The sequence below is a fragment of the Mugil cephalus genome, chromosome 11 (genome assembly GCF_022458985.1).
Source record: "Mugil cephalus isolate CIBA_MC_2020 chromosome 11, CIBA_Mcephalus_1.1, whole genome shotgun sequence".
Taxonomy (NCBI): Eukaryota; Metazoa; Chordata; class Actinopteri; order Mugiliformes; family Mugilidae; genus Mugil; species Mugil cephalus.
In genome coordinates this window covers 19,688,163-19,716,004 of record NC_061780.1, presented here as the reverse complement: position 1 = coordinate 19,716,004, position 27,842 = coordinate 19,688,163, and the positions used below count along the sequence as shown (strand labels likewise).

Here is a 27,842-nt window from a genome sequence, read left to right as displayed (position 1 = left end):
AAGATGTGGGCAGATAGTCGGTGCTGTAGCGCCATCTAGCGACACCTGCACGGGTGAGTCCAGCTGTCTAATCGTTTTTGCTGTAATGGAGTCAGGGAGGGGTCAAAAAATAAAGGATATATACAAATCTGACAGGTTATTTCCTGATGACAGAGATATGTAATGATAGGATTGATATGCAGTTTTTAATAATCACTGATAAGAATAATTTAGTGTAAATGTGATGCTCTGCAAAGATTAGTCAGCGTCCAAATCAAACTAATATAACCTTCTGATTTCTTACTTAGCTCTTTTAGGACTTACATTGGGATTACAGTGTTTTTTTTTTGTTTGTTTGTTTGTTTTTTGTTTTTTTTTTTGTCTTTTTACACCAAAAACAAAAGTTAAACTTTTTATATTAATTTCTTCAATGTGGATATGTTAGCAATAGTTAACAAAAAGAAAAAAGGCAAATAATTGTTTAACCCTTTAAAGGTTCCACCTTTAAGTAGTTTTTCATTTAATTAATCCTCCAAAATAATAATAATAATAGTAGTAGTAATAATAATAATAATAATAACAAGTAATAATAATAATAATAATAATAACAATAATAATACAACCTTCAAAAATTTGCAGGAATTTTTTCATGTGAAATAAAATTAAATAAAAGCTTAAAGACAAAGATGAGGGTAAATATTTGACTTAAATTGGACATAAAATGTTAAAAGATGACTAAAATGATGATGTCATGCTTTAGGCTTAACATGCATCGTCTCCTGTGATGGGAGTGAGCTCGCTGTCTGTCTATTATGAGGCTTAGGTTGGACATTTTTGTGTCATTATTTCCGCTGTTCCAAACTCTGATTAGTAGACTGACTCTCTGCTTTCATTCGAACGTTTGAACTAATAATTTGATTAAATGTGCAATGAAACAGTCCCCGACCATTTCCTTTAATAAGCATTGTTCCGTTCAGACGGCCCCTCCGAACCTAACCTAAAATGTAATCACTTCGACAAACTCCGCCACAAGCAGGCCACGCGCCAAGAGTGTTTGTTGTCAACTTCCTGGAGTGAAGCCAGTATTGGTGGTGAAAACCAGAGTGGGCATTTATTCATTTATTTATTTTCTGCTCTTATGAGAACTTAAATGACTCAATCAGGTTAAGCTAAGCACAACTAATGTTTCAACAAGATACCACAAATCTAATCAGATCTGATTCGGACCGGAGTCATTTATAATTCTCTCATCGGTCAGTTTTGTAATTGTCGATTGAAAACCCTCAGGTTTTAGACGGTTAGTCTGAGGAAACAGGCAAGAGGCATTTGACATTCAGCTGTAGGAAAAACCACAGGTGGAAACATTACGTAAATGATGAGGGAACATCCTGTGTGGTTAATGAGCCTGAGCCACGTGGTGGTTTTACAGCCTTTCACCAAACTCCACATGCCTGCGCAGTTTTAGGCTCCTTGTGACAAAATAAAAAAGTCCCCTCGTGATACCTACAAGCAGATTGTGAAAGGCCTGCTCAGGCACCGACACGCAGGGTGTCCCCCCGCTCAGATATGAGGTGTTTGTTAGCATTAATCATTATCACTGTATCATATTATCTCATCTCCTTAGAGTGAAAAAAAAAAAAAGTGTTTTATTTTGAAGCTGATAGACAGCATTACTTCTTCTTTCACAAACAGAAGTAGCCAGTGCATCCATCAATGAAGTGAGACATACCGTACATGCATCCAGGTGTCAAGATTTGATTAAAGGAGGGATGCTGACTCAGCACAGTCCGCTCTGCCTCTGCCTCTGCAGCACCTAAGTTCTTGGAAACAGGGATGAATGAACAAATGTGGATCTATCAGCATTAATACGTAATCTCACTCCTATCACATAATGTAATCTAACAATGTGTGCAACAACATGTTTCACTGTGATTTCCCAGGGTCTAATTAATTGTGAAAATTAATGTGATTTCCATCTAACGTCTTTGTACGAAGCTCCCCTGTCAAACATCCTGTCCATCTCTGACTGGAGTGAAGATGAATCAGCCCTCTGCATCAATCATTCAATCTGTCTTTCTCTCCCCCCCCCCACCCCCACCCGCACCTCACACCCAGATAACAGTGATACAAGCTGAACATAATTCCGCCATTTGACATTGTTGTTGTTCAGTCTCAGTCAGATGCATCGCAGCTAATTACACTTTGCACACTTAAGTACACAAATGTGTGCGTGCGTTCATTTGTAAACGAGTTATTGTTTAATTATAACTTCGCGTGAACTTTGCTGATCAGTGGGGCGAAGCGTGTCTCCCCTTCAGCGCATAATTATTCGGGCTATAATTGCTCGGCCTGTTTGCGAAACATGCTCATCTCTCAGCGAAGGCCATCTCGTGCACACGGCGTCCCCCTAAGGCGCAGAGGCTGCAGGGAGAGCGGGGCGCTGCAGGTGGGCAGCAGAGGTTTTTTTTTTTTTTAAAATAAAATTAGGTTACTAACTAAAAAAAAAAAAAAATAACTGCAGACAAACCAAATGACCCAGGAAGTCACCATATTTACATGAGAGGGCATGAGGGAGGTGCTGGGGTAGAGCGAGGGGTGGACTTGACCCATCACTCACTCAGGTAATCGCTCCAGACCAAGTTTGTTTGAGGCTGATATCTGTGTAAAAATTCTCCAAAAGACCATCAGGACTCATCAATTTATCTCTCCACATGGAATTAAAACAAACAAATATTAATATGTTAAATGAGAGAAGTTGTCAGGTTTGGAGTGGGATTCTACTACTAAGACCCAGTGGCTACATTTTCTTTTTTTTCTAAACATAAGTGAGTGTGACACGCTGCCTCCAGAGAACTTGTTTATAATTACTCGTCATCAGTGCACAGACTACTAACATATTAACATAATAGCAACTCCATTTTTTATTTTTATTTTTGTATTAGTGCAAAGATGAGACGTGCATTATGAACATGTTTAGTAAAAAAAAAAATAAGGAACTATCCTATTATATGAACAAATTCCTTAAGAAGAACAAGTCCCACTCTGGCTACTTTCACTAAAACAATGTGCACCCTAGTGGAAATATTCATATATATATATTGAAATTTTGCAGTCAATGTCTTCTGCGTAATTTTCACACAAATTCTTCTATCCATATAGGCCAAATTGGAGCCTCTGGCGGGCTGGTTTTGAGCCCCCCGAGCCGTGTGTTTGACACCCCTGCTCTTACCCAACACTCACGCTTTTAATCTGTTCAGTGAAACAAAGATGTTATTCAGGCCAGCATCCAGGCAACGCTGTTTAATAATTCAGATGTGCCTATAGTGTATTTATAATTATCTGTGCCACTGGGTCAAAGTTGGCGGAGAATGTGCTGGATTTCTTTTCGGTGCAAAACAAGGAAAAAACGGCGTCGGTGCTTTGAACCGAGAGGGGCGATGAGTGACATGACAGGAGGGTACGAGTTCCCTCCCCGTGAGCCGCGTCCACTCTGAGGCCGCAACCTTCAGCGAGGGACCAGGAATTGAAGCTGTACGCGTCGTCGCGAGGGGTAGCACTCCAAAATCCCCATATGGTTTTTCTGGAAGACAACAAAGACTCACTGTAACGGGACACAGCGGGTTTCATGAGACAGACACTCTCCGTTCTCTCTGAAATACAAACACCGCATCTGAACAACTAGTATTACATAGCGATATAGTGTCTGCGTGGTGTCACTTGTTTGCAGTAATTACACCGAGGTATCACAGTTTCACAACACGCGCAAATGACAACTTACAATTTATCCTCGTGGATTTAGACGTGGCCAGGGAAACACTTCAAAAAGCTACCTACGGATTTTAGTGCTTAGATGGATTTAAGGAACCGAGTGCTGACATTCTCAACGTCTTCAAAAACATAACAAAAAAAATAATAAGCTTTAGACACAGCAGTGGGGACTGTCAGGGATGTCTTCATTATTAGAGTCTAAGCCGGGAAACTAGAGAAGGAACACCAAGCCACATAATGATGGGTATCACAGCGAGGCCTCCCTCAGGCAGGTCTGTGGCCTGTCAGGTCCCAGCCTGAGGAGGACTCAAGAGGAGGCACAGACCACAGCACTCCGAAGACACGTCTCACTCCAGAGAAGACTCCTTCCCCTGCACTGTTTGTCAAGGTATTCTCCTGTGTCACTTACGCATTTTCCACCTAAGGAAAGAAATGAATGAGGGACGGGAGAGGGGGTGAGTTGGGAGGGGGGAACCTTGCGCCACCGCATCCTAACCCTTCCCCCCCATTTACATTTTAACGCCGGATTTATTATTCGGGGACAATATTTTCATCCATATATTCCCCCTGCAGATTCATCAAGCTACGTCTGCGAGCTCTTGAAAGACAAATAAAAAGCTGAACTAATTGCTGCGGATCCCCCCTGGATATATCAGCCTCATGGAGGAGCGTGACAGCAAGAAATCAAGCCGTGGAGCCGAGCGGAAAGCCTCCATGAATCACGTTTGCATGCACGCTGGCGCACGCAGCGGCAACAGAGGCGGCGGCGGCGGTGTTAGCGGCTGAGGAATAATCATTGGGGAGGCAGTCCAAATTAATACTTCAGCCGAGGCCGCCTCGTTCTCCGTCATTAGGGCACATTACAGGGCCACAATATACATCATTAAACCAGGCATAAACAATTCATTAAAAGGCCGTTAAGAAGACAAGCTAATGTCACTTCTCCCTGTGGTATTAATAGACTGTAAAATGGCAGAGGGTTAAGGCAAAAAGGATCATTCCGCAACGACTAGCCAGTCACTCATCCTGACTAATAGCTGTTGTGGATCCCGTAAACGAGCCTACTTTTCTCCCAATCACACTAACACGGCTACTTATGAAGCCCCAGCGTGATACAATGAGGCAGTTTACATTTGTTTTGGTGGCGATGGCGTATTGTTCATGAACCTGAAGAATAAGGAGAAATGGAATATGAGCGAGTCAATGCCCTTTCCCTACAGAATCAGAAGACAATTAAAGGAGCGACGCCGCGTCAGTCATCAGCCTCCAGTTTATTTTAAATCTGGTGAAGCGTCCAGTTTTTTCGTCCTGACAGAGGCACCATGTTTTCACTCGAGAGCGCCTTACACAAAAGAAGCGCAAGAAGCATCGTCGCATGTCTCAACAGTGCATGGCACGGAGGTTAATCACACATCCAAGTGAGAGGAGAGAGAATGCATGTACGTTACAGAAAAGCAGGGCCACCCCAGTCGTTCATGACGGGGGGGGGGGGGGGGATGCCTCTGTGCTCGAACAGCGGCCATCTGAGAACAGTGTTTCATTTTTAAATAGACTCCTCTAACAAGTGAATGCTGTTGCTGACAGTGGCTGTACACGGTACACACGGTCAGTGTTTTCACTCTGCTGCTATAGTCATTACTGAAGTAATTACATTACAATGTACATGATGTTACTGCCTGGATTCGGGTGGGCCTAGGCCACCGTGATGTATGCACTCCTTGGCTTCCTGTCAACCAGCTATGATTAAGATTGTTTTCAGCTGCGATTGAAGTAATATTTGCATCATTTCATTGAAGGAGCTGGTGTGTCATACAGTCCCCACGCCCCGTACGTTTAAAACAAAAACTCAAGCCTAAAACGAACCAGAAATATAAGAATAAAGAAAAAAGAAAATCTAAAAATGAACATAAATGCCACTTTGAAGAACCAGTTGAACATTTGGTGGTTTCCATTAAACCAATAAGACTGGAAGGTTGACTTGAGCAGTCGGAACAGGAGAAGTGATCCATCCGGGACATGTTTAGCATAGTTAAGTACAAAGACGTGGAAACCTGCAAGCACGGCAACAATCATAGAAATCAGAATATAAAGTCATTCTCTTTTCTTTTTTTTAAATCCCAACTTACCAAAAAAAAAATTTAAAAAAAATCAGCACAGACAGTGGCTAGCACTGCGCCATCGAAAGTGAAAACAAATACACTTCCAGCAGATTCACAGCTGTGTTGTTTACACAGTGTATCTTTCGAGTTACTGCAGGAAGCCGTCACAAACACAGTTGTTCACAGCTCAGTGACAAACTGCCTCGCAATCTCCCTCTACGAGCAGAACTCCCGCCAGGCCACATGCAGTCCCTGGCGTGGGTAGGCGCTTCATGAGCTAACGGCTTTTAAAAACTACAACATCTTGTTTTTTACATTTTATTCCAATAAATAAAATACCGCAAATGACATAAGCTTACATATGTAGTGAAGAAAGCTTCCCTTCATCGTGCTAAGCAGGCTGAAGACATGCTTCCATTCGTTATGCTAGCTATGCTAAAGATGTACCTCCAGCCTTTGTAATAAACACAGCTTCCATTAATTATGCTAAGCTAGGCTAAATATAAAACAAAAACAAACCAAAAATATATCCCAAATTGTATATTAATGTTTCTGCGTGTAGAGATGTGGAGTATAAATAACATTTCCATCACAAAGGAAAATATAAATATTATTTTGCATATTAATTATGATGGCTGATGTACTGTATATGGCATAAACTGGTCAAATATACTTGCGACACTGATGACCAGATTAGTGTGGATTACTTTGGTTGAGGGGCATAAAAACAAAGCACCTCACTACAATCTAAACCACGTCACACAACATTCAAACGGGAGTATAAGGCACAAATATTGACTAGAAGCGTGTGCTTCAAAGAAAACTTCAAGTTTCTTGTTTTTTTTCCTCCAAAAACGAACGCTTTTCAAGCTCTTCTGCCGCACGGAAACTGCGATTTACACATTACAAAAATTAAATAATCAGCAACATCTTTTTTCCACAATCGTACAATCACTGAAACATTCAACACCCGATTAACGCAACTGTTTGTCTCAGTTTTACCAGCGCTCACTGACCATCTGTGGTCGTAGCCTACGAGTTTGTTTTACACTCAGGACCTCGATGCAGTCTGGTGTCATTGTCATCAGTTGTGCTGGTTTCCAGAGTAAAATATCTATTTAAAAAAAAAAGAAGAACAGAAGAGATACTGTATAGTGAGAATGAGATATATAACCCCTGAGTCTGAGAACAAGTACTGAGGTCACAGTTAGTACTTATACCATGGTATTTTAACATACCATCTCCGGCTGATATACTGGTCAAAGGTGAAACTTGTCTTCGGTAAATCAAATAATCGGCTGTAGGTCAAGAGTAGGGACTGACAGCTTAACCGGAATTACAACAGGATGTATGTGAATGTTTAAGCTTGGATAATTAAGCGCTATAACATCTATTGTATCATAATAATATCCATCTGAATTGCCTGTGAGATGGTGAACGAGTCATAGCAGAAGAGCCGCTGCAGTCGGAAACGATTCCATTTAATGCCGCTGCAAATTTTGATATGGGTTTGCTTTATCAAATGCATCGGTGCGACAAAGAGAGAGCAGGAATGATTAGTCAATCGACGGCTTTATAATATTTCGAATTGCGTTTCTTTGGGTTTAGGCTGTTGCACTGTTTTATTTTTCTGCATACTTATTTCAAATGTGTGTTTTTATTTGTTGTCCTTGGGTGTTTTCTCCACGAATTCGCCAACAGAGCACGTGTGAATTAAAACAAATGCCTTTTACTTGTTTTTCACAAGTCTTCACAGATGTTTTTGGATGAAAACATGTCGTCAGTGAATCTCTGGTGCAAGAACAGCTGATAGTGTGTGTGTGTGTTTGTGTGTGTGTGTGTGTGTGTGTTTTTTGTTTTGTTTTTTCTTCTCTGGTGCTTCAGTTTTGCAGCAACTAACCCGTGATACTTGCATTAAAGTATGACTTATACTGAGTTGAGTTTACTGTACGATTTGCAACGCTCGGCGCGCAATAAGGCTGCATTCGCTCCCTCGTTTTCACCTTCGAAGCTTCTGATACCTTTGAACACAACAAGCATCAAGTATTATTTAAATCAAACTGCCTGGATTCTGAAAGACGCCTTCAGAATGACACTCGTACATTAAACCAGCGCATCAATGCTCCAAATTCTGACAAGGCACAGGCAAGGCCCTGATCCTGAGCTAACAGCTCCTCCAATAGATTCCATATATGTCTCAGGATTTCTGTGTCTCTTTTCGTTGTACTAACAAGATGTTCAGGTGAGGATTCCTGACAAATGCTGTTTTGTTTTGCGCATCTCTCACCAATATTTCCTAGCTGAGTGGTGCTTGGCAATACATATACCGTTAGTGGTGATTCATATTTTGCGAAGCTGTAGCAGCTTTTGCTGAAACAGACCCAGATTTAGAGCGTCCGTGGAATAACAACAAAAAAGTCTCGTTCTACGATCCCGTGACTGGGATTCTGCAGTTGTCTGTGTTCAGTCAGTAAATCCAAAGAACCTCCTCACGCAGCCCCAGCGCTTTATTTACTGACCCTCTGCGATCTCCTCCAGCATCTGACCTGCCTCTGAATCACTCTGGGGCAGTATCTGCTGAAGAGCACCTCCTTCCACTTGTTACTTCTCGGCAGTGGGAAATGAGAAAACACTGGAGTCACTGAGTAAAGCTTTTCTTGATGGCCACGTTGGGGAAGAGGCCAGAAAGCTCTTGGACGACGCGCATGTCTATCTGCGAGCAGAAGGAGACGTCCAGGAGGAGAAGCCGAGGACACGACTGGAGGAGTTTCTTCAGGGATGCAGCACTAACCAACCGTGTACCTGTTTGTTAGACGACAGGAAGAAAGAAACAGCGTAAAAAATCTTTACAGAAACAACACAAGCAGACAAACAAACCTATTTAATAAATCTGTAGGTCCAATTCTCTGTGTAAATAAAATATCAAGTTACTGATAACATTTACATCTGATACATACGAGTCCAGACTGTGCTTCATGCTTGTTATTTGCTACAAGTCATTTATTTTCCTGAAAACAGACCAATCCGACTGCTGAAGCACGTTGAAATTAGCCAAAAGAACCGACACATCAGCATTGCTACCCTGAAAGACGCTCAAGCTGCTGTGCTGTCAAACCCATCATCTAACGCAACTGAAAGTACAGTTAGTGCACAGCTGTCACTGCTCTGGAGTGCTGCAACTTTGCTTAGTGAGCAATATTTTATTCATGTCAATATTTAGCAGTTTCTGCTTACAGTTAACTTCAGTTGTTTTGTTTTTTTTTTTTTAAAAAAACTCTCAAATGCAAACTTGGAATTGGCTACCAACATGTCCAGTGTATGTATCTGTGACAAAAGTCACAAATAAAGTGTGCATTTATTTAAGAAGTATGCTACAACTCCCACTATTAATAACCAAATAATCAGAGTCTGTTATGAACATAATGACTATAGGTAATATTCATGCACGTTTCCATTGTACATTAATAAGCCTCTTTGGGGTAAAGTCACAATAATAGGCCACAAATAGGTGAAAATAGACATGATGGTGAAACATCCAGTTGGGGCTACACTTCTTTGATCCAGTCCCTTATCCATTAAGTACATTAGTGGAGCAATTATACAGCAATCTCAGAGCTAGCTGCTCTGGATCTGCTGGAGTTTACAATGAGATCAGACTGAGTGTTGCTCGGCTCGATTCGGTTTGCAAATACAAATACGGGATGACCACATATTTGTTTACCGAGTATGTCGAGATGCTGCAGAGAGGGGCAGCTGGCGGCCAGCTCCTCTATGTCGGAGTCACGGATGGTGCGGTTGGCAGTGAGGAAGAGTTTGCGCAGTCGCGGCAGGCTGCGGGCGAGGTGCTGGAAACATCCGGTCCTGCTCTGCAGTGTAGGACACCAGCCCAGATCCAGCTCTTCCAACATCCTGAGCAACCACAGACCGTACAGGAAGACCGGGGTGACTCAAATGAACAGGTTTAGAAATACACAGAGCAGGAGGGGAAACAGCTGCAACCGTGAGATATTTATATGCTGTTTAGATCGTAACTGTGATGACGTAGTGATTTTATAAACTCCATCTTGACTATAACTAGATGCACATTGCTCCTAAGTACAAAGCAGAATGTACCTGCAGCCAGTAACAAGCTCGGCCAGGCCTCGGTCTGTCAGGTTTCTGCAGCGCCACAGGTCCAGAGAGCACAGCGAGCGACAGCGAGTGGCCAGCATACTGACCACAACATCGTAGTCCTCAATCTGCAGGAGAGATAAGAAACTTTTACTCCATTTAATCGCTGCTGTGTGTGTGCAGCAACTGTTTGGGGGCTCCACACCTTCTTGAAAATCCTCAGATACAGGACCAGTCTTCTCAGAAGTAATCCTTTGTAAATGGTTAGCATGTCTGTGTGCGTAATCTGATCTTTGCTTCAGGCACTGTATTTTTCCTGTGTGAAATGTCATACCGTCGTAGTTGCAGACTTGTAAAACAATTTACTTCAAGAAGTCACAGAGGACTGACAGACTGAGTCAGCCAATAGCTATTTCTCTCTTACTGTCTGTCTAATGCATTTCGAACAAACTTTTGAAATGTTGCCATAATAAAGAGCCAATTAGCTGTACAAGCTGGCTTATAGCACATAACCTCTGCTTCTAGAGAGCAAGAGAACACCATCCTTGGGAGGAAAAAAAAGGTCTTTCAGGCACTGATTTGTGTTTGCGAGGCTGTTATTGTTCTTTGGTGTCAGGTAATGTTGGCCATATTTCATCCTTTCATCAAAAGATGAAAGGAAAGGAACAGTTTAACAGCCGGTGCCGGCACCTTACCCACAGAAATGACAGCGTGTTGATCATTTCTCAGAGGATTGATATTCAAACTTTGGCTTAAGGAGTCGCTGCCAACTGTTTCACGAACTCATTTCTAATGATGAGACCAATGCCTCAGGAAAGGGCACGGGAGAAAATTATACCAAAAATACTGGATTTCCTTTCATCTTTTCTCATTTCTTCATCGCACATATTTGTATCAAATATCAGTCAGTTGAGTCACTGTGTCAGTCAAATAATGAGGGAAATTAATCAGTGTGTAAAGGAAAAAAAAGGCACTGAGATTTGTTTTTCTGTCTCACGTATCTTTCAGAAGATACACAGAGGCCATACCATAATAACCACATACAATATGCATTATGGATATAAAATGTAATCACTTCATTATTTTATCCTATGAACTATAAGACAGTAGAACGCAGATTCTTAAATTATGATCTAAATCTTGGTTTATGTTCAAGTGAACATGAATTTCAAGGAATTCTCTCAAAAGTGTTCCTGAGATGTCACATTCAAAAGAGAAAAACTGAATGGCCCTGTTCAGACTTCGTACTGAGTGATCCCATTCCTAATTGCCATCTTTAAGTGCAAGTATGAACACACCCGAGACGCACTCAAATTGCATTTGCAACTGGTGAATACACCTACTTAAAAATGACCACTTATGAGCCTATAATTCAGAGCATATGTTAATACCAGGTATGAACAGGGCTTGTGACGGCGGTGACGTGCATTTTACTTTTTTCTATTTCTAATAATAATAATAATAATGCATTGGATTTATATTGTGCTTTTCCAGATGTTCAAAGCACTTACAAATGTATTGTATGCATTATTCATTCACTCACACAGTCACGCCCTGATGATGAACGGAAACGTACAGCCTCCGACCACCACCAACATCACTCACTCGCAATCATACACCAGGGAACACACACCTGGACATTTTCTATTACATTTTCTACTACATACTAATCAGGAACACAAGAATATTATCTTTGGGAGATCTGTGCATTTGCTTTCTAGAAGATGCAGTAGTTAAATGAGATGACATCACCCTCGGTTGTCTGTTCAATATAAGCCTGCAGCCACAAGCCAGTTATCTTAGACTGAAACAAAAAAATAAATATATATTGTTTGCTGAATCTGTGATTGGTAAGATTGCAGTTTACTTTACACTTTAGTCTTCTGTATTTGTACACACAGAAAAAATAATAGCAATAAAAGAAAACAAGTTCAATAAGAGCAAAACAACAACTTTCTTCTTCTTTTTCATGAAGTGCAACATGAAATATGACCAAGCTTGAGGGTATTTGTATTTGTTTTTTGTTTGTTTTAAAACCTGTATATTTGTGCAGTGAAGTGAGACTAGAGTAAAAGTTCAAGCCAACCATAGAAAAGAAGGCCTTAACTTTAATTTTGTTCAGGCATGATCACTGGCCTGGTCGGTATTCCACCCAGCAACTTATTTGTTAGGAGCTCAATTACCGCTGCACCGCTGAAGCGTCTGCCAGGTTTTGGAGAAGCTCCCCAGCAACACAGAAGCTCGAGTAGCTAACGGGCCGTGCTTTATTTGGACTTCAGCCTTTTTGTGTATTGCGTGCACATTCTCACCCTCACGCAGCTCCCGAGGTTGAGGTGTCTCAGCTCCGGGCAGAATGTCAGGATGCTCAAGATGGCCGTTTGCTGCAGAGAGAAGAAGGAGAAAGACGTCAAAGCTGCAGCTAACTTATGTGTTGGCAACTTGTCACCGAGTCCAATTTTGTTAGGCTTGCGAAAAAGTACGTAGGTAGGAAAAACCTGCAGCTTTGGGGCCATGTGTTCAAAAACAAACGAAATCCCCGGCATCTTATTGTAATAGTGGCAGGAGGGTATGTGCAATAGCAACAAAGGGATATTTGTAATTTAATCATGTGCAAATTTTAATTGAGCATTAGGTAGCACGCCTTGGTTTTTGCCTCTGCACTATTTGCTGTCACATGTTGCATGGTTATTGTTATTCAATTATGGCATTATGTTAATTGTAATTTTTGGGAGATGGCAATTAGCCATATGGCTATATTCTCTCGTATCTACGTGTAAACATTAATTAATACAAACTGTCCCATTCTGAAAATGGATAAATAAAATCTTATTTGAGAGGAAATCTACAACACATAAATTAAAATAGCAGTATATGTCCTACTAACAGTAACAGGTCCAGCCGTGTCATTCAAACTCCCCCTAAGCCGCTTCCCATCTGCTGCCTGGTATACTCGGGTAACACTTGCAGTATTTAAGGCAATTTAATATTGCACCAGATATTACACAAGAGATTATTTTTACATTTCCTCACAGAGAAAACTGAAGTGAGGACCAAGACCTCGCCAGTGGCAATGCAGCTAGCATGGAGATACGAGAATTCAACGGGGCAACTGACAACACATGTACCTCAGTGGCAGGAGAAAGTGTCAGACATGAAAGTGAAAGTCTCTTGTGTGAGTGTATGTGTGTATGTGTGTGTGTGTGTGTGTGTGTGTGTGTGTGTGTGTGTGTGTGCGCGCGCGTGCTTGACTCAGTCTCTGGCATCTTTATAAACGCCTCTCTCCAGTGAGCTAGCCATTTAATTAGAGCTGTGACAGGGTAATGACAGCTGAGATGTCAGGGTCTCAAACAGACACACAGCTTGCTCTGTCTGCCCGGGTGTAAACAACCTGCAGCACGCTGCCTGGCTACACCGCAGAAACTCTACACTGCCTCCTTCCCACAATACCGCTCTGAAACTTGACAAACACTGAAGAAATGCTGAGGTGTAACACCAAAACACAAGACAGTGCTTTGGGTTTTTTTTTTCTCCCCCCCAAGACACGCCCGGACCTGAACGCATGCACTACATGACTTTAAGGTTCGTCTTAAAAGACAGCAACAGAGGATGAGCTGCACACGGTCCAAAACACATCAAATGAGCAGTTTGTGGAGATCATTAATTTTACTACTTCTTATGAATAGAATGCAACCAGTAGCCAAAAGCATCCCGAGATGGTTGATAGGGGCAATGAGATGATATAAAGTAGAAGAAGAAATACATTTCTATTACACAAAATTATTGTTTAGCCTTTTATCAAATCACACTTAATACCATGAAAGTTATATTAAAGACAGGCTCCTAGAGACATCATTTGGTCCATGTCATTGCTCCAGCAAAAAAAAAAATGTGATATTGGAACAGGAAGCCTTCATCTGAGAACAGACATTTAATTGAAACAGGAGATCCCGCGTGTGTCCAAGAGTTAATCTCTTGCATACTATACACTGTCTAGATTTTTCTATCGAGAGATGGAGAAATGCTCCAAATTTTTAACCAGTTCACTGGAGTTTTGCATCACTGGGTGTGTTTATGACACAAACAGACATGTGTTTTAGCCGTTGTAACTATAACTGTACACTGTCTCAGATTAAACTGCCGTCATGTCATTTCAATGGCTAAAACTAGTTGAAAAATATATTGTGATATACACAAATCAGGAATAACATTACAGCCACCAGAATGTGGTTAGTGGGGGTCTTTGGGTCCTGTAGGTTGAGGGGAGGGGTCTCTGTGGATCATCCCACAGAAAACTTCATCAGTTTAGGATCTAGTGAATGTGGAGGACAGGTCGACACCTTGTGCTGTTTTTCATGTTTTTTTTTTAGTTGTTTTTTTTGTGTGTGTCAGGCTGCATCCTGCCGGGAATGGCTGCTGCCATCAACATCCACAAACATGACAGGACCAAAGGTTTCCATGTTATTTACTTTGCCAGTGCCGTGGTCATAATGTTATGCCTGATCAGTGTATTTTTGTCAAATAACATGACTGTTATGACAATATTTCTTCATCCTACAGGGACATCTAAGAAACGTGTAGAGTACAAGCCGCAACAACAACAACAAAGATTTTATTAGCCAAGCAACAGCTGACAATCAGAGCACAAATGCAAGTCTACAAGTGATCACTTATTGCGGTTTCCTAAATACGCTGGTGGCCGAGCCTACCTCAATCTTGGTGCGGTAGAGGACCAGCCTGCGAAGGTGTGTAAGTTTGGAGATGTGTGTAAAGGCCTGGGGGTGGAGGCGATCGCAGGAGGACAGATTGAGCTCCTGCAGACCGGGACATGTCTGGGAGATTATCTCGAGACAGGCCTCATTCAGGAAATGACAGCAGGACATCTCAAGGCAGACTAGGCTGAGACCACAGGCTTTCATGAAACTGAGGAGACATAATTGAAAGGAGAGAAAATACATAAATTAATCCCATATCATCAACATATTAGTCAGCAGTGCCCTTTTCAGACCATAGTTTAATTTTGTTGTGAATTACGGAATAGGGTTTCAATCTGTTTTCTTTGTCTTGGCATGTTCCTCCTTCAAAACTGCTTGTACTTGTGAGGATTTGCTACTTTTCCAAGGTCATTTCCTTGTTTTCTAACACTTGCGGCCTGCTGATAGCCTGACCTGCTGAAACCCGTCAGAGTGAGAGCTCCACGGTTGCCGGTCCAGGACAGGTTGAGCCTCTGGAGGAGGGTGCAGCGGCTCTGCAGGTGTCCCAAGGAGGCGTCACTCAGTCGGGCCCAGTAGGGCTGCAGACTCAGCTGGGTGTACTGCAGCGGGTCGCAGCAGTGCTGGTGCAGCAGCTTACAGCTCTGGGCCAGACGGCAGAGGTCTGGCAGGGTCAGGTGGCTCAGTATCAGCTGGATGAGCTGTGGACGGAAGACGGGGAGAGGTTAGGAGGGGAGGGAAGAAAGAAAGGGTGAGATATGGCAGGAGGGAGGGTGAAAGAAATAAGCGGAAAGAAGAGAGACGAAATATGTTTGATCTGGTAGGAGATTGCAGCTTGAGCGAAGAATAATACAGAACATTAAAGAGTAGAGGAACCTAGCAGAGAACAGAAAATAGCTCAGAGTGGAGAAGAGAATGTTAATTGCACCCCCTCTGTTTGGCAGGTCTAAATGATGGTTATCTGGGACACAAAGCACCGATAGCGGGATCAGTGGCGAGGTGAGCCGGTTTGTTTTGCACTGCGTTCGTGTGCTTCTCAAAGAGAATGAATGACTGCGCCCGCGTGTGTAGCAGTGAATTAACAATACACAGTGTTCGAGCGGGTGTCAGCTGACAGATAATAGCTATATTGTGTTTCTGAAACAAACACAAGGCGGTTGTGAAGACTGCTGTTAATGGCAGCGGTTTGGAGGGGAGATAAGAGAACAAATATCAAGAGCACTGCACTGTGATTTTGAAGCCCGCCTCAGACGACATGATACGTCCGCATGGCATGAAAATGATTCTAGCGTCCGCGAGTTCATGCAGAGAAAGTGTCAGAACGTGTCCAAGCCGCAGCGTTCATTTGTTTGTGTGAATCACCGGTAAATATAGTGTACACCGTACTTAGAGGAAGAATTCGACAGGCTGGTAATTACAGATGTAAATATAGTGAAATATTTAAACACGTGAAATAATTCGCTTTGCAGTTTGTTAGATCTCAGTGTCATATTTGGCGAGTAATCATAACTACACTTTAAGAAAACTCCACACACTAACTCCACAGGGGGCACCTTTAAGGTGGTAGTGGTGACATAAATTTAAAATTAACTCTACAGGATCCCTTCTGACCTTTTTGTTGTCTTGGTGTGCGTATGTGCTCTCTCTCTCTCAGCATGAGTAATCCAGTGAACCCAAAGTAAGTGTCTGTAATCACCTCATATGGCAGTTTGTCAAAGTAGCCATTGCCAGTCCTCTGCTGCTTGCCGTCTCCTCCTTGCCTGAAGGGACCTCCCACGTCCGACAGTTCCTCCTCGCTGTCACTCAGGTCACTAATATCTATGACGGGCATTTTGTAGAGCGCAAGCATGGGCCTCTCTTTCACCCCGCGCAGAATAACGGCATCCAGCTCGGTGTAGTAGTAGAGCAGAGAGCTGTTGACCTCCAGGCGCAGCAGGTTGGTGGGGAAGCTGATATGCTTGATCTTAGGCGAAAACTGGCGTGCTTGGGGTGTCAGCACCTTGGTGGGCTCCCCTGACCACAGCACCTCCCACCTGGATAACAGGTAGTAGTGATAGCATCAGTTGTTGCTGCTTTATTCCGCTTACAACATTGGCTACATTTATAACTCAAAAGGTTTGCGTACACTGTTGCACGCTTTTCTCACAACCTTAGCAGCTAGCTCAGTGTTTCTAGGTTTCGTTCGTTCACGCCTCAAACATGACCTTGCTGACGTTCATAACGTTGGCTGATATAGGATTATACGCTCACTTGCAAGTTTATTAGGTGCACTAGTGAAACGAATGCATTCTAATGTAACAGTCCTGGAAAATGTAGTTTGCTGTTAAACTGTAGTGAATTAACACAAATCAATTCAGCCTAGTACACTGACTACAATGGGGTCATCAAAATAATAGAAACACAATACAATACAATATTCAAACAACTTTCTCAGTTATTTTACCACAACCTTTGTGAAATTAAGATTTAGTCCAGTTATATCAGAATACCTTAAAGTTTACCACTGTACCTGGCGAGTGACGCTGCATTGCTATGCTATAGTCCATGGCCAGAGACAAACAAACCGGAGTGAAGCTAAATCTTTTCATGGTGAGTACGCTCAAGATTGGTAGAGCTGTGTTAGAGTGATCCCTGTTGGACAATCACTATAATAACATTAATCATGCCAGGCATTAATTTGTGAGATGTAACTTGGTAATGAACTCCATCTGCATGAAATTCAGACAGGGTTCATTCCAAAATCTAAGGACGTGTAAAGCTTTTTTTTTTTTTTTTGAGGTAGGGGATAATTAATGAACTTGATAGCTACCTGACGTCAGTGGGTGGATTCTGGGAGAAGGGGTTGTGAGAGCAGGCCAGGATCTGGACGATGGCTCCAGGATAATAGGTCTCAAACACTTCCACTGCTGTAGGGTAGACAGGCTCCTCAAAGCCCAGCTCAATATAATCCTGGCTGTGGAAGCCTTTAGGTGTGCGGCGAAAAGGTCTTGGCGCGCTGGGACACTGTTCCCACCATGCTCCATAAGCTCTGAATACAGCCGTCTGGGTGAAGTCCCCTGAGCTGGGGTAGACGTTGGGTACCCCAGCCAGGTTCCACATGGTGTAAGACATGCTATTCTCACTGCCATAGTGGGAGCTGAAATCCAGAACCTCCTTGGCGTACTGTGCCACCTCCACACTGACTGGCAACACCGCCCGCTGACCGGATTCCACAGCTCGCCGACTGGTCAGAGCCTCGCCTCTAGTCCCACTCCTGGAGCGGCGCCGCAGACATATATAGTAAAACATGCTTAAGAGGGTTAACATAGGAAACTCTGGGACTGATGAGGGCAGTGAGGAGAAAGGGAGGCTACAGGGAGGAAGAGCCTCCACCTACTGGTAGCACATTGTCTCAAAGGGCTGATGATGAACAAAGCGTAGACTAGACACCTGGCTGCATGCATGACCTGTGGGTTAGGCAGAAACAAACACAAACCAGAGTGAGAACAGCAGGACAGCAGATCTGAGACAACATATAGTACAATATCTGCTTGGTCCTGACATGAACTAAATAATATTATCCCTATTTAAAAAATAAAAAAGCATAGGTTAAGGTGAAAGAAAGTGTGGCCACAATTTTATGGCTGAAAACAAAAGAAGAGTTCAACTGGAAGGCAATACACACTAACAGGAAGTGTAGCTTTCTGGCGCAATGTGTACTTCTTGTATATTCCTTTATGGCCTTATGTCTATGTTTATTGTACTAACCACCACAACAACTTCCTCATATGTGCAAACATATGTGCCAATAAAGAGAATTCTGATTCTTGGATTGTAAACCTTATTGGCAAAAACGCGTTGTCCCGCTACAGCTGGAGTAGTACTAAGCAAACAAGCCCAGCATTAATGTGATTCATGGTGACACTGCCGCCACAGTTGCCATAACCACGAACCATGTAGCCTAGTACGGCTGTTTGCCATGATGATCTTCATAACAACATGCTTAGCGGTATGTTAGGGTGAGCAGAACATAACAACATCTCAAAAGTCAAAATGCAAACTGGACAGGTCAACACCTCACATCATCATAAAGCTCTTCTGTGGGTATTAATCCAGTCCTGCACCCTGAGAATAACACACAGACAAAAACATGTGGCTCGTGAACAGGCTGGACATTTAGGAAGGACATTCAGCAAAGCCCTACAGGAATGCAGACCCAGGTTTTAAGTATACATTCGGTTACATTTGTTCAGCAGTTATTTAATGTAACCTGCTGCTCAGCTGTAGGATGCAACACGTGACCCCCAATGTAAACAAAAGATCAGTCCCATCAACAGCACTTGAAACAGGACTGAAGCTACTGCTGATAATCAATTGATTAGCCGGTCTTTTGAACATCAAGGCAACACTAGACAACGATCTTTTTATGTTTACAAATGCTGCCAAAGCTTTTGCATGGGTGCAAGCATTAAAACCCTAAAGGCTAAAACACAATGTCTAACCTTGCACACACAGAATACACCCCATAGCCGCTCCGGCTAGTCGGCATTAAGTTGTCACGGCTGCAAACAAGAGTAAAGAGAAAAACTACATTGTTATTATATTTCCTAAAAATAGAAATTACTCGTAAACGGTCACCTCTTCAGCAATTAATTGAGGAGGTGAGTTAAATAGCTAAATTACCCTAGAACCATGGTTAGCAGTAAAATAAAGCTACATAACGTTTACTTGGCGTACATTTACCAATAATAACCCAACTCTCGTGAATACAAATGCATTTGGTTTCGTAAAAGCACAAGTGAAAGCGAATGATATCCAAATAAAAAGGGTGAGCTGTCTCCCCTAGCTAATGTCGTTGGAGGAAGCTAGCTAGCTACTAGCCTACAGACCACCCGAGCTGTCAAAACATTAACTCCAAGCTTCCGTATGCTAGCGTAACGCGCAACCAACTGGAGCGGAATATAATTTACATTTACGGTAAACGCAGATGGATATATCCCTCCACAGGTAACCCCTTCCTTCCCTATAGTGTGGCCAAAGTCCCAAACTACATTTCTGCCTTTTTTACCTTGTGGTGCCTTCGTGAACAATCGGACAGTGCAATGTTTCACTGAGAGCGCGCAGCAACTAACTGTAGACTATTATCAGGGGAATGTTGTGGGCAATATCAACATCGTATTATTTAAAAAAATCGTTGAGACTTTACGTTTAGAGTTAAAAAAAAATGAATTTCGGAAAACTAGCGTTTGTTAATTGGAAATAATAACGATATAGCTATTGTGCAGAACTGTGTCTTTCTCTTCTTTATTGCACCAACGTCGCACTGAAGAACAAATGCTTATTTAACGTTTTAAAAACTGCACCAGAATAAAAAATATATATAATGTCGATTCTTATCGTTTTGTTTATAAAGAGTAGTCTACGTGAAAAAAAAAAAAACACAGATGTCTGAAATTGAAACGTACTATGGACCTTAAAAGCCGCATCATCGCTGTGTACATCAAATGGTAAACATCCGGCTAGCAGCCTTTTAAGGCTAAGGGTTATGGGAAAGGTAGTTCTCTGGATACAGACTAAGAAGCAAGATAAGACAGGATTAATGCATAACACATTAATGTACGAATTTGAGAAATTTACAACAAACGAAACACACAAATACATTGTGGACAGACATTTAATTTTATCCATCATCCTCATGCAGGAGCAGGTGGTTTTTTACAGGACTTTAGTATGTTCCAGTGTGTCAGGTGAAGTATATATACATATACTATGCTGTTATCTCTCCCTTGTAGGAAAAGAGGAAAAGACTTTCATCACCCTTATATACATATATATATGTATATATATGAAAACATGTCCAAGCATATATATATATATATATATATATATATATATATATATATACATACGGTGATGAAAGTCTTTTCCTCTTTTCCTACAAGGGAGAGATAACAGCATAGTCACTCCCTCTGGGAAACACTCCAAAACTCATAAGTACAAAGATCAGAAGTAACAGCTGTGTCCTGTAAAGGCTGAAACAATTTGTAGTGAATTATTTGTGGATTTAGAAGTGTTTTCTTTTTACTGGGCCCACACTATGTTGAAGAGTTAAATTCCTATGTCAAATGGATGTTTAACAAAGCATGTGTGTTTCATTAATCTTAAACTCAGTCAGCTTGTTCAATCCATCAAATCCTATTACTGCGGATTATTTGGAAAGAGAGAAAGCTTTTAGTCAAGACTGTGCAACAGATGTATTATTAAAACTTACATTTTATGCAGTTGCTAATAATTGTCACATAAAAAACAACTTTAGATATTTGCTTATATGTACAGATTCATCATTTATATGCACGCACGATTACTAAATTAAAATTAGGGAGGAAAGTAGGTAAAATAGTAAACAAGTGTGTATATTTTAACTGAGATGACTGGTAGGGTTTATCTGGACATATGTGACTTGATTGCAATGAGACTGAAAAAAAATCTGTACTTCTGCTTATATTAATTTTTCCTTACATACATACATACACTGTTTCTCATGAAGTTGGAATAAATTAGTTTTTCAGACACATTCCATTTTATTACAGTATGAATACACATCAGTTATATTTTTGTAAGAGATCGATCAATAAAGTTTTGAGAAGATATACATTAGAATAAACTGTGCTGTGACAATCATTTCACGAGAAAGGGTTAAAAAATATGAAATTACAAGTTTATGAGCAACAGTATGTATTCTCCAGAGAAAATATCCTAAAATAAACCTAAATACACACAAGAGCACAATCTGCGTCCCCTGACAACTAACAACCTAATGGATCACTTGTAGCATGATGGTCACATTTTGGCTGGCATTTTCACAGATGAAGGACTCATCCGGCTGCTCTGTCTCTGCAGTGCACCGAGGCTCTATTGTCAAAACCAGAAGAGCAGAGCATCGCCACAGAGCCGTGGGCAACCAATCACGTGTCCAGCTCTCATTATCAGGCGTCTATTGTGGCTGACAAGAGAAGATAATTACCTTTGACTACAAGAGCTCTTGCTTTCCTTTTCCCATTGGTAAAATGCTTGGCCTGCTGCGACTGAATCTGTCCTCTTTTTTTTTATGATATGGGAGATGTCACAAGTACAGGGGCTTTTATTGTATTCCTCAATAGGTCTTGAGTAGTTTAACTTAGACATCCGTGTATTATATCTACTGCTGCTTGGACATGTTTTCATAAAATCTGATTATCTCCAAGAGCAATGTATTATTCTTAGAAATCCCTGTACCAGTTTTTCATGACTTTGTCTTGACTGATCTGTGTCCATGTAGCTAAGACCGTAGCCCAGAACCACATCAGAGAAAGAGACACTCCACCCCACTCTCTCTGTCATACACACACACAGTGTATAAACAGAACCCAGCCAGATTTAGAGTTAACAAGATAGGATGATATGAATAAGGGGCTAGTGGGTATGCGCTGTGATTGACAGGCTGGGCTGCTGTCAGCTCCTCCAGGCAAGCATCAGCAAGCAGCAGTCCTGCTACTGTCAGAGCTCTGTTCTGGTCCACTGTGCCAAACATACATATGCACATGCCCAGCGCATGCACAGATACATGTGCACGCACACACACACACACACACACACACACAAATGCTGTTTTTTTTTCTATTATTTTTTGTCTGTGTCACCCACATGCACTGATGCACTTTCTGTCCCTCCGCTATGCCCCAGCTGTCAAAAGCCAGTTAAATAATGAGTCGACTGCTCTATTTCCTTTATGCATAGAAGCAGAGGCGCTGGTTAGTGCTCGTATGGAACTGTACATGTGTGCTTTTTTTTTTTTTTCTTTTTCTCCCAGCTGCCATGTGGTCAGCCCACACGGGGGAACGTCTCACGAGGCTGTGAGAATATCCAGGCATGCCTCCTCATCCCTGCTTAGATTGAGGCGGGGATGGGCGCCCCATGCTGTAGCTGAGAAGAAACACAATTTCTGATGCACTTTACAGCAACGCATCAGATGTGGTTTATACTGAGGTTGTAGAAGGCTGTGGGACTGACATAAGTTACAGAACATCACCATTTTCCTTAGTTCGTTTTCACTGCCACTGTAAACACACTCTCAAGTTGGTAGAATGGACTACTTGCACTTTTTTCTAATATGTTTGACAGCCCTACATGATAATGGATTTATGCATGACAACATGTGTGATTGTATGTGACTGACAACAGAGACTCAGGACAGGTAGAGTGAAAATGTGAGCATGCTAACAGGCGTAGGCAGTTACAGGTACCACATCCACCATCTAAAATATTTGACCTTATTAATAATGAGGCATCAGACAAATGCAGAGGTAGAATAAAAGTATAACTAAATGCATCTATTTCATGGCACTCAGTGCAATAGTCGTCAAAACATTTCACTCAGAATTGCGAACTTCAGTCTGGACCACATTGTCTGACCACAACACTGCCGTCCCCAGAGCCATACTGCTAACATGGCTAAAAATGTATGATTTGTTTCATTAAACTCAAAACAAGTAAAGTCAAGTCAACTTTATTGTCAATTCTGACGTGTGCAACACAATGCAGGATTGAAATTACCTTCGTCAAAGGCCGGTGCAGCAACTAAACAAAAGATGTAAAGAAAATGTGCAAATGTTGAGAATATATAAAATATAAAAATATATCCTTATTACACAAAGTAGACTAAAGAGAGTGCACGACAGTATACAATATGCATAAAGTGGCCGATGCAGCCCTGAGTTGAACAGTGCAGAAAAGAACGAGGAGCTGCAGCATCTGCAGGCGCCGCCATAGTAACATACAAGAAGAAATTATCCTAAAGAAAAAGCCTCCACCTGAGACACATTACGCAACAATAATGAGTATTTCATGAAGCACTGAAACGGCGCCATAGGTACGTGTGTGTGATGTTTAGTAATGCATTTGCAAACCTTACAGCCTCTTCTGTGAAGCATTTGCATGTGGCGTATGAAGTGTGACTGTGTGATAGACAGAGTAGACAAAATACACATTAAGTAGTACCTGACTGAAGTGACTGAATACAACCAAACAAACTCTACCTCCATGTATAGATGTTCCCCAAATGCAGGTAGAAAAAAAGATTTTCAGTTTTTGTACCAAAACAAAACAAAAAAACAAACAACCAAAAAAAGCTGCAACGAAGGCAAGTTTTCTTAAAGAAACAAAATAAGGAGATCTTCAGTTAAAAAATTTGGATTTTAACTTTTCAACCGGTTATGTCTGCTAATTTTCTTTTGAGGGCACAACGTAACTTGGGGTGAGAAATTTATCATCTCGAGGGCACTGTTATTTTTCCATTGCTTCACTGTCACATACAGCCATGACAACGGTAAGAAAATCTCATTTCTGCAGCAGCCATTCAGCAGAAACCAGCATTACGCAGAAGGGATGCTGTATAAAGGCACACATGGTCTTGTGCTCCCCATAGATTTTCTTTGCAAATGCATTTCTTGAATATTGGTTTCCAATTTTCTGCTTTCTTATCCTTACTTTTCATGCTATTTCACCGTAAAATTTTCAAAATAATAATTCAGCGAGCACCAAGAATGTGTGGTTTCCATGTGCGTTAGCTCCGAGCTGATGAAATCCACTAGACCACCTGTCAATCTTGATTGTCGGACCCCTTTGTGGCATCACCAGTCAAGACCTTACCTCCGTTATAAAGTTCCTTTTAGTCCCTTTAGACCAGGACATGTCAGCGAATTTAGAAGTGTTAAGACGCATCAAATATATTGATCACAATTACAAATCATAACGCATCTCCATCATTTGAGTTTTTACACGTCTGACCTCCAGTCAGAGTTGCTGTTACTTGACAATCAGTTTCTAAACGCCGAAAAAGTCGTTTACCACAACGTTCTGAATGTCCAACTGATTGCAAAACTTCTCCAGCTTTTAGTCTTAATGACAGAATCTGCAAATATAATTACGGCTGGAAGAAAACCTAGCCAGAGATAGCGGAGAGAAGCTGTCATCTGCTATTGTTTTCTAGTCCGCGTCCTCCAACTGAACTTCACCGACCGACAGTTTAATTGGTTTCAGGGAATCGAGTATGAATAGGAGCCATGACCTTGATCTTTCTTCCTGATAAATGATTTTTTTTTTTTTTTTTTTTTTTTTTTTTTTTACCAACTATACATGCAAATGTGCAGAGTATATGTGTATGTGCGTTAGAGGCTGAGAGGGAGGTAAACAGATACAGATTGTCTCATTTTATTGTGTGTTTAGTGGCTGATTAGAGGCCTAATTAAATACAGTGTTAGTGAGCTCAGAGGCAAACAGAGGAGACACTGACCCTGCGACTCCTAATGCACCCCGGGGATCATCTGAACAAAGAGAGTAGATGCACGCGGGCTGATAGAGAACATGCATTCGGAGACTTTGAACAAACAAGCATCATCAGACCTTTATCACCATAACCTGTCCTTAATACACTCTTCACCCCGCAAGATAAATATTAATAAGACTGGAGCGGGAAATTAAACAAAACTAAACATTAGCTCATGGTGATGTCGGCTTCAGTTCAGACCTGTGGGGTGAAAAGTACAGCACTGCAAACACTCAATATGTAAGCACTGGTAAAAGTGCACAGCTTTGACATGGGAGCAGCACACACAGTGCAACAATACTTCATTTCTATGCATTTCTGAAATTGCTCATTCACTTGTCACTTTATTAGGTACACCTGTTCAGTTGTTTGCTGAAACAAGTACCTAATCAGCTAATCACATGCAATCACATGTGATGGGATTTTCACACAAAACCATCTCTAGGGTTTACAGAGAATGGTCCAAAAAAGAGAAAATATCCAGTGAGTGTGAGTTATGTGGACGGAAACGCCTGACAGACTGGATTCGAGATGATAGAAAGTCAACAGTAACTCAAATAACCGCTCCTTACAACCAAGGAATGCGGAATACCATCTCTGAATGCACAACACGTCAAACCCTGAAGAAGATGGGCTTCAGCAGCAGAAGACCACACCGGGTGCCACTCCTGTCAGCTAAGAACAGGAAACTGAGACTACAGACTACTATTTTCTTGGCACACTTTGGGACTCTTGAGCCTGTTTAAATGCCTGAGTACTGTTGCTGACCATGTCCATCTCTTTATGACCACAGTGGACCATCTTTTGATGGATACTTCCAGCAGGATAACGCACCATGCCTCAGAGCTCATATCACCTCAAACAGTTTTTTTCTTGAACGTGTCAATGAGTTCACTGTACTCCAATGGCCTCCACAGTCACCAGATCTCAATCCAATAGAGCAACTTTGGGATGTGGTGGAACAGGAGTATCAAATCATATGCATGTGCAGCAGACAAATCTGCAACTATGTGATGCTATCATGACAATATGAACCAAAATCTCTCAGGAATATTTCCAACACTTTGTTGAAAATATGCCCCGAAGAATTAAGGCAGTTCTGAAGGCAAATGGGAATCCAACCTTTTACTAGCAAGGTGTACCTAATAAAGTGGCCGGTGAGTGTACATATAGTTAATGTGAGAATACTGAGGTTCTCTGTACGTCTTTTTTTGTTATGTTTCATTATGTTTAACTCCAGTATTTCTTATTATTCTGCCCGTGCCCATAATGTACCACAGTTCTCCACCATCTTTACTTTTACTACTATTGCCAATGGTAAAATAATAATTCATACTCAATAATTTCTCACCCTACTCAAGCTGGGGCATCATTAGGATCGTTTTCTCAAACCGCAGACAGGTATTTAAACAGCCACTTAAAGAGCCGCATTAAATTTGAAATGACTGTTTCCAGAGGCTGAGTGTCGATTTGAAAAGGGATTAGCTATTTTGATTCAACTTACTTTTTTATTTTTTATTTTTTTTTACCTCAGTGCTACCAAGCCAGGTGCTCACCTGCCAACACGAACAGCTTCAGGTTCAGTGTCTCTCCCAAGGACACTTGGACGTCATGTGGAGAGGCCAGAGAGCGAATCCGGGAATCAATGAATGGTCAACCCCTCTGCCGCTTGAGCCACTCCCGCCTTTGCAGTGCTTCTACGACCTGGACTGAGAAGTTAAAAATTGATTTCAAATAATTCTGGTTATATAGTACCTGCATGTATGTGATTCTCAGGTTAAACATGTACAGGTCCATGCTTGATGGAATCTTAATACCGACAGCCTGCAGTTTAGATCATATCAGTTTTCTAGATCATCTATGAATTGAAACCTGCAGCTGATGTGCTGCATATTGTAACAACAATAAATTCACTAGTGGTCGGATTTGTGGCAAAGGCAGACTACTGCATACAATAGATACAGCAGAGGCTCCACAAACATAAGAATAAGTATCTGTTTTTTATAGAAAAGTAAGATAAAAGAGGTGTCTTTACTACTGGTGGCACACTGTGGGACAGTCTCTGTGCCTGAGCAGTACACATACCCACAATCAGCAGCACTCATCTGAGTCCAGCACTCTCACCAAGGTGCCTCCCTCCCGAGTGGAAGCGATTGCGTTTGTCTGCTGGTAATATATAGTCACCAAAAACAGCGGTTCCACTACTGCGATGCAAAAACGGTGCCAAGCGAAAGTTAAACTACCCAGCTATACAGAGATATCAAGTGTATATCCAGATGAGATTAAACTTTCATTTCACCTAAAGGAGCTTTGCAGATCTAATCAGCAATACAGTCAACAGATACGTAGCAGAACACGCTAGCCATATGACAAATGGGAATTGTGTGAATATTCGGTGAATAATGTCAGCATTAGGGGTTTAATTAGAGGAAATGAGGAAAGGGTATGCATTATGCAGCACAAGGGCGTGCAAAGGAACAAATACAGAAACCTGGGCGTTCTGCATACGGACCTGAAATCTATGGAAAGCAGTTATGCTAAAACACGCTTTTAAAACATGTCGTAGATGCAGATTTTAATTTTAATACAACATAAATGTGTGTCCATAATTTAACATATTTAGAGAAGATTACATGTGTACACGAGCTGTGCGGATATCGGAGTTGCATCGAGTCAACAGAAGCAGTGAGAGTGTATCTGAGCTGCTGCCTGTTATCACCGCCGTCACCAGTAATCTGAGACAAGAGGGGAAATTGCCTAAAATGAGCCAAAATATCACTGCTTTGGCCAAACCTTTGATTCCCACTTAGCTCATGTTCCTCCAGAGGCCCGTGA

General features: G+C 41.7%; 1 protein-coding gene across 6 annotated transcripts; it reads right to left on the bottom strand.

The window, feature by feature from the left end:
* Positions 1-6,150: 6,150 nt before the first annotated feature.
* fbxl4 (F-box and leucine-rich repeat protein 4) lies at positions 6,151-19,729 on the bottom strand. Of its 6 annotated transcripts, none has more exons than XM_047599257.1 (10): positions 19,615-19,692; positions 18,726-18,769; positions 17,475-18,111; positions 16,362-16,698; positions 15,122-15,366; positions 14,663-14,876; positions 12,266-12,337; positions 9,960-10,084; positions 9,568-9,755; positions 6,151-8,648 (listed from the first exon to the last, which is right to left on the bottom strand). In XM_047599257.1, the coding sequence occupies exons 3-10, from the start codon at positions 17,969-17,971 to the stop codon at positions 8,485-8,487; spliced, it is 1,842 nt and encodes a 613-aa protein (XP_047455213.1). In that variant the 5' UTR covers positions 17,972-18,111; positions 18,726-18,769; positions 19,615-19,692; the 3' UTR covers positions 6,151-8,484. The 6 variants fall into 6 exon arrangements, with proteins under 6 accessions (XP_047455213.1, XP_047455211.1, XP_047455215.1 ...); XM_047599255.1 differs by lacking the exon at positions 18,726-18,769 and adding an exon at positions 19,147-19,206 and having other exon boundaries at positions 19,615-19,687; XM_047599259.1 differs by lacking the exons at positions 18,726-18,769; positions 19,615-19,692 and adding an exon at positions 19,713-19,729.
* Between the last annotated feature and the right edge of the window lie 8,113 nt (positions 19,730-27,842).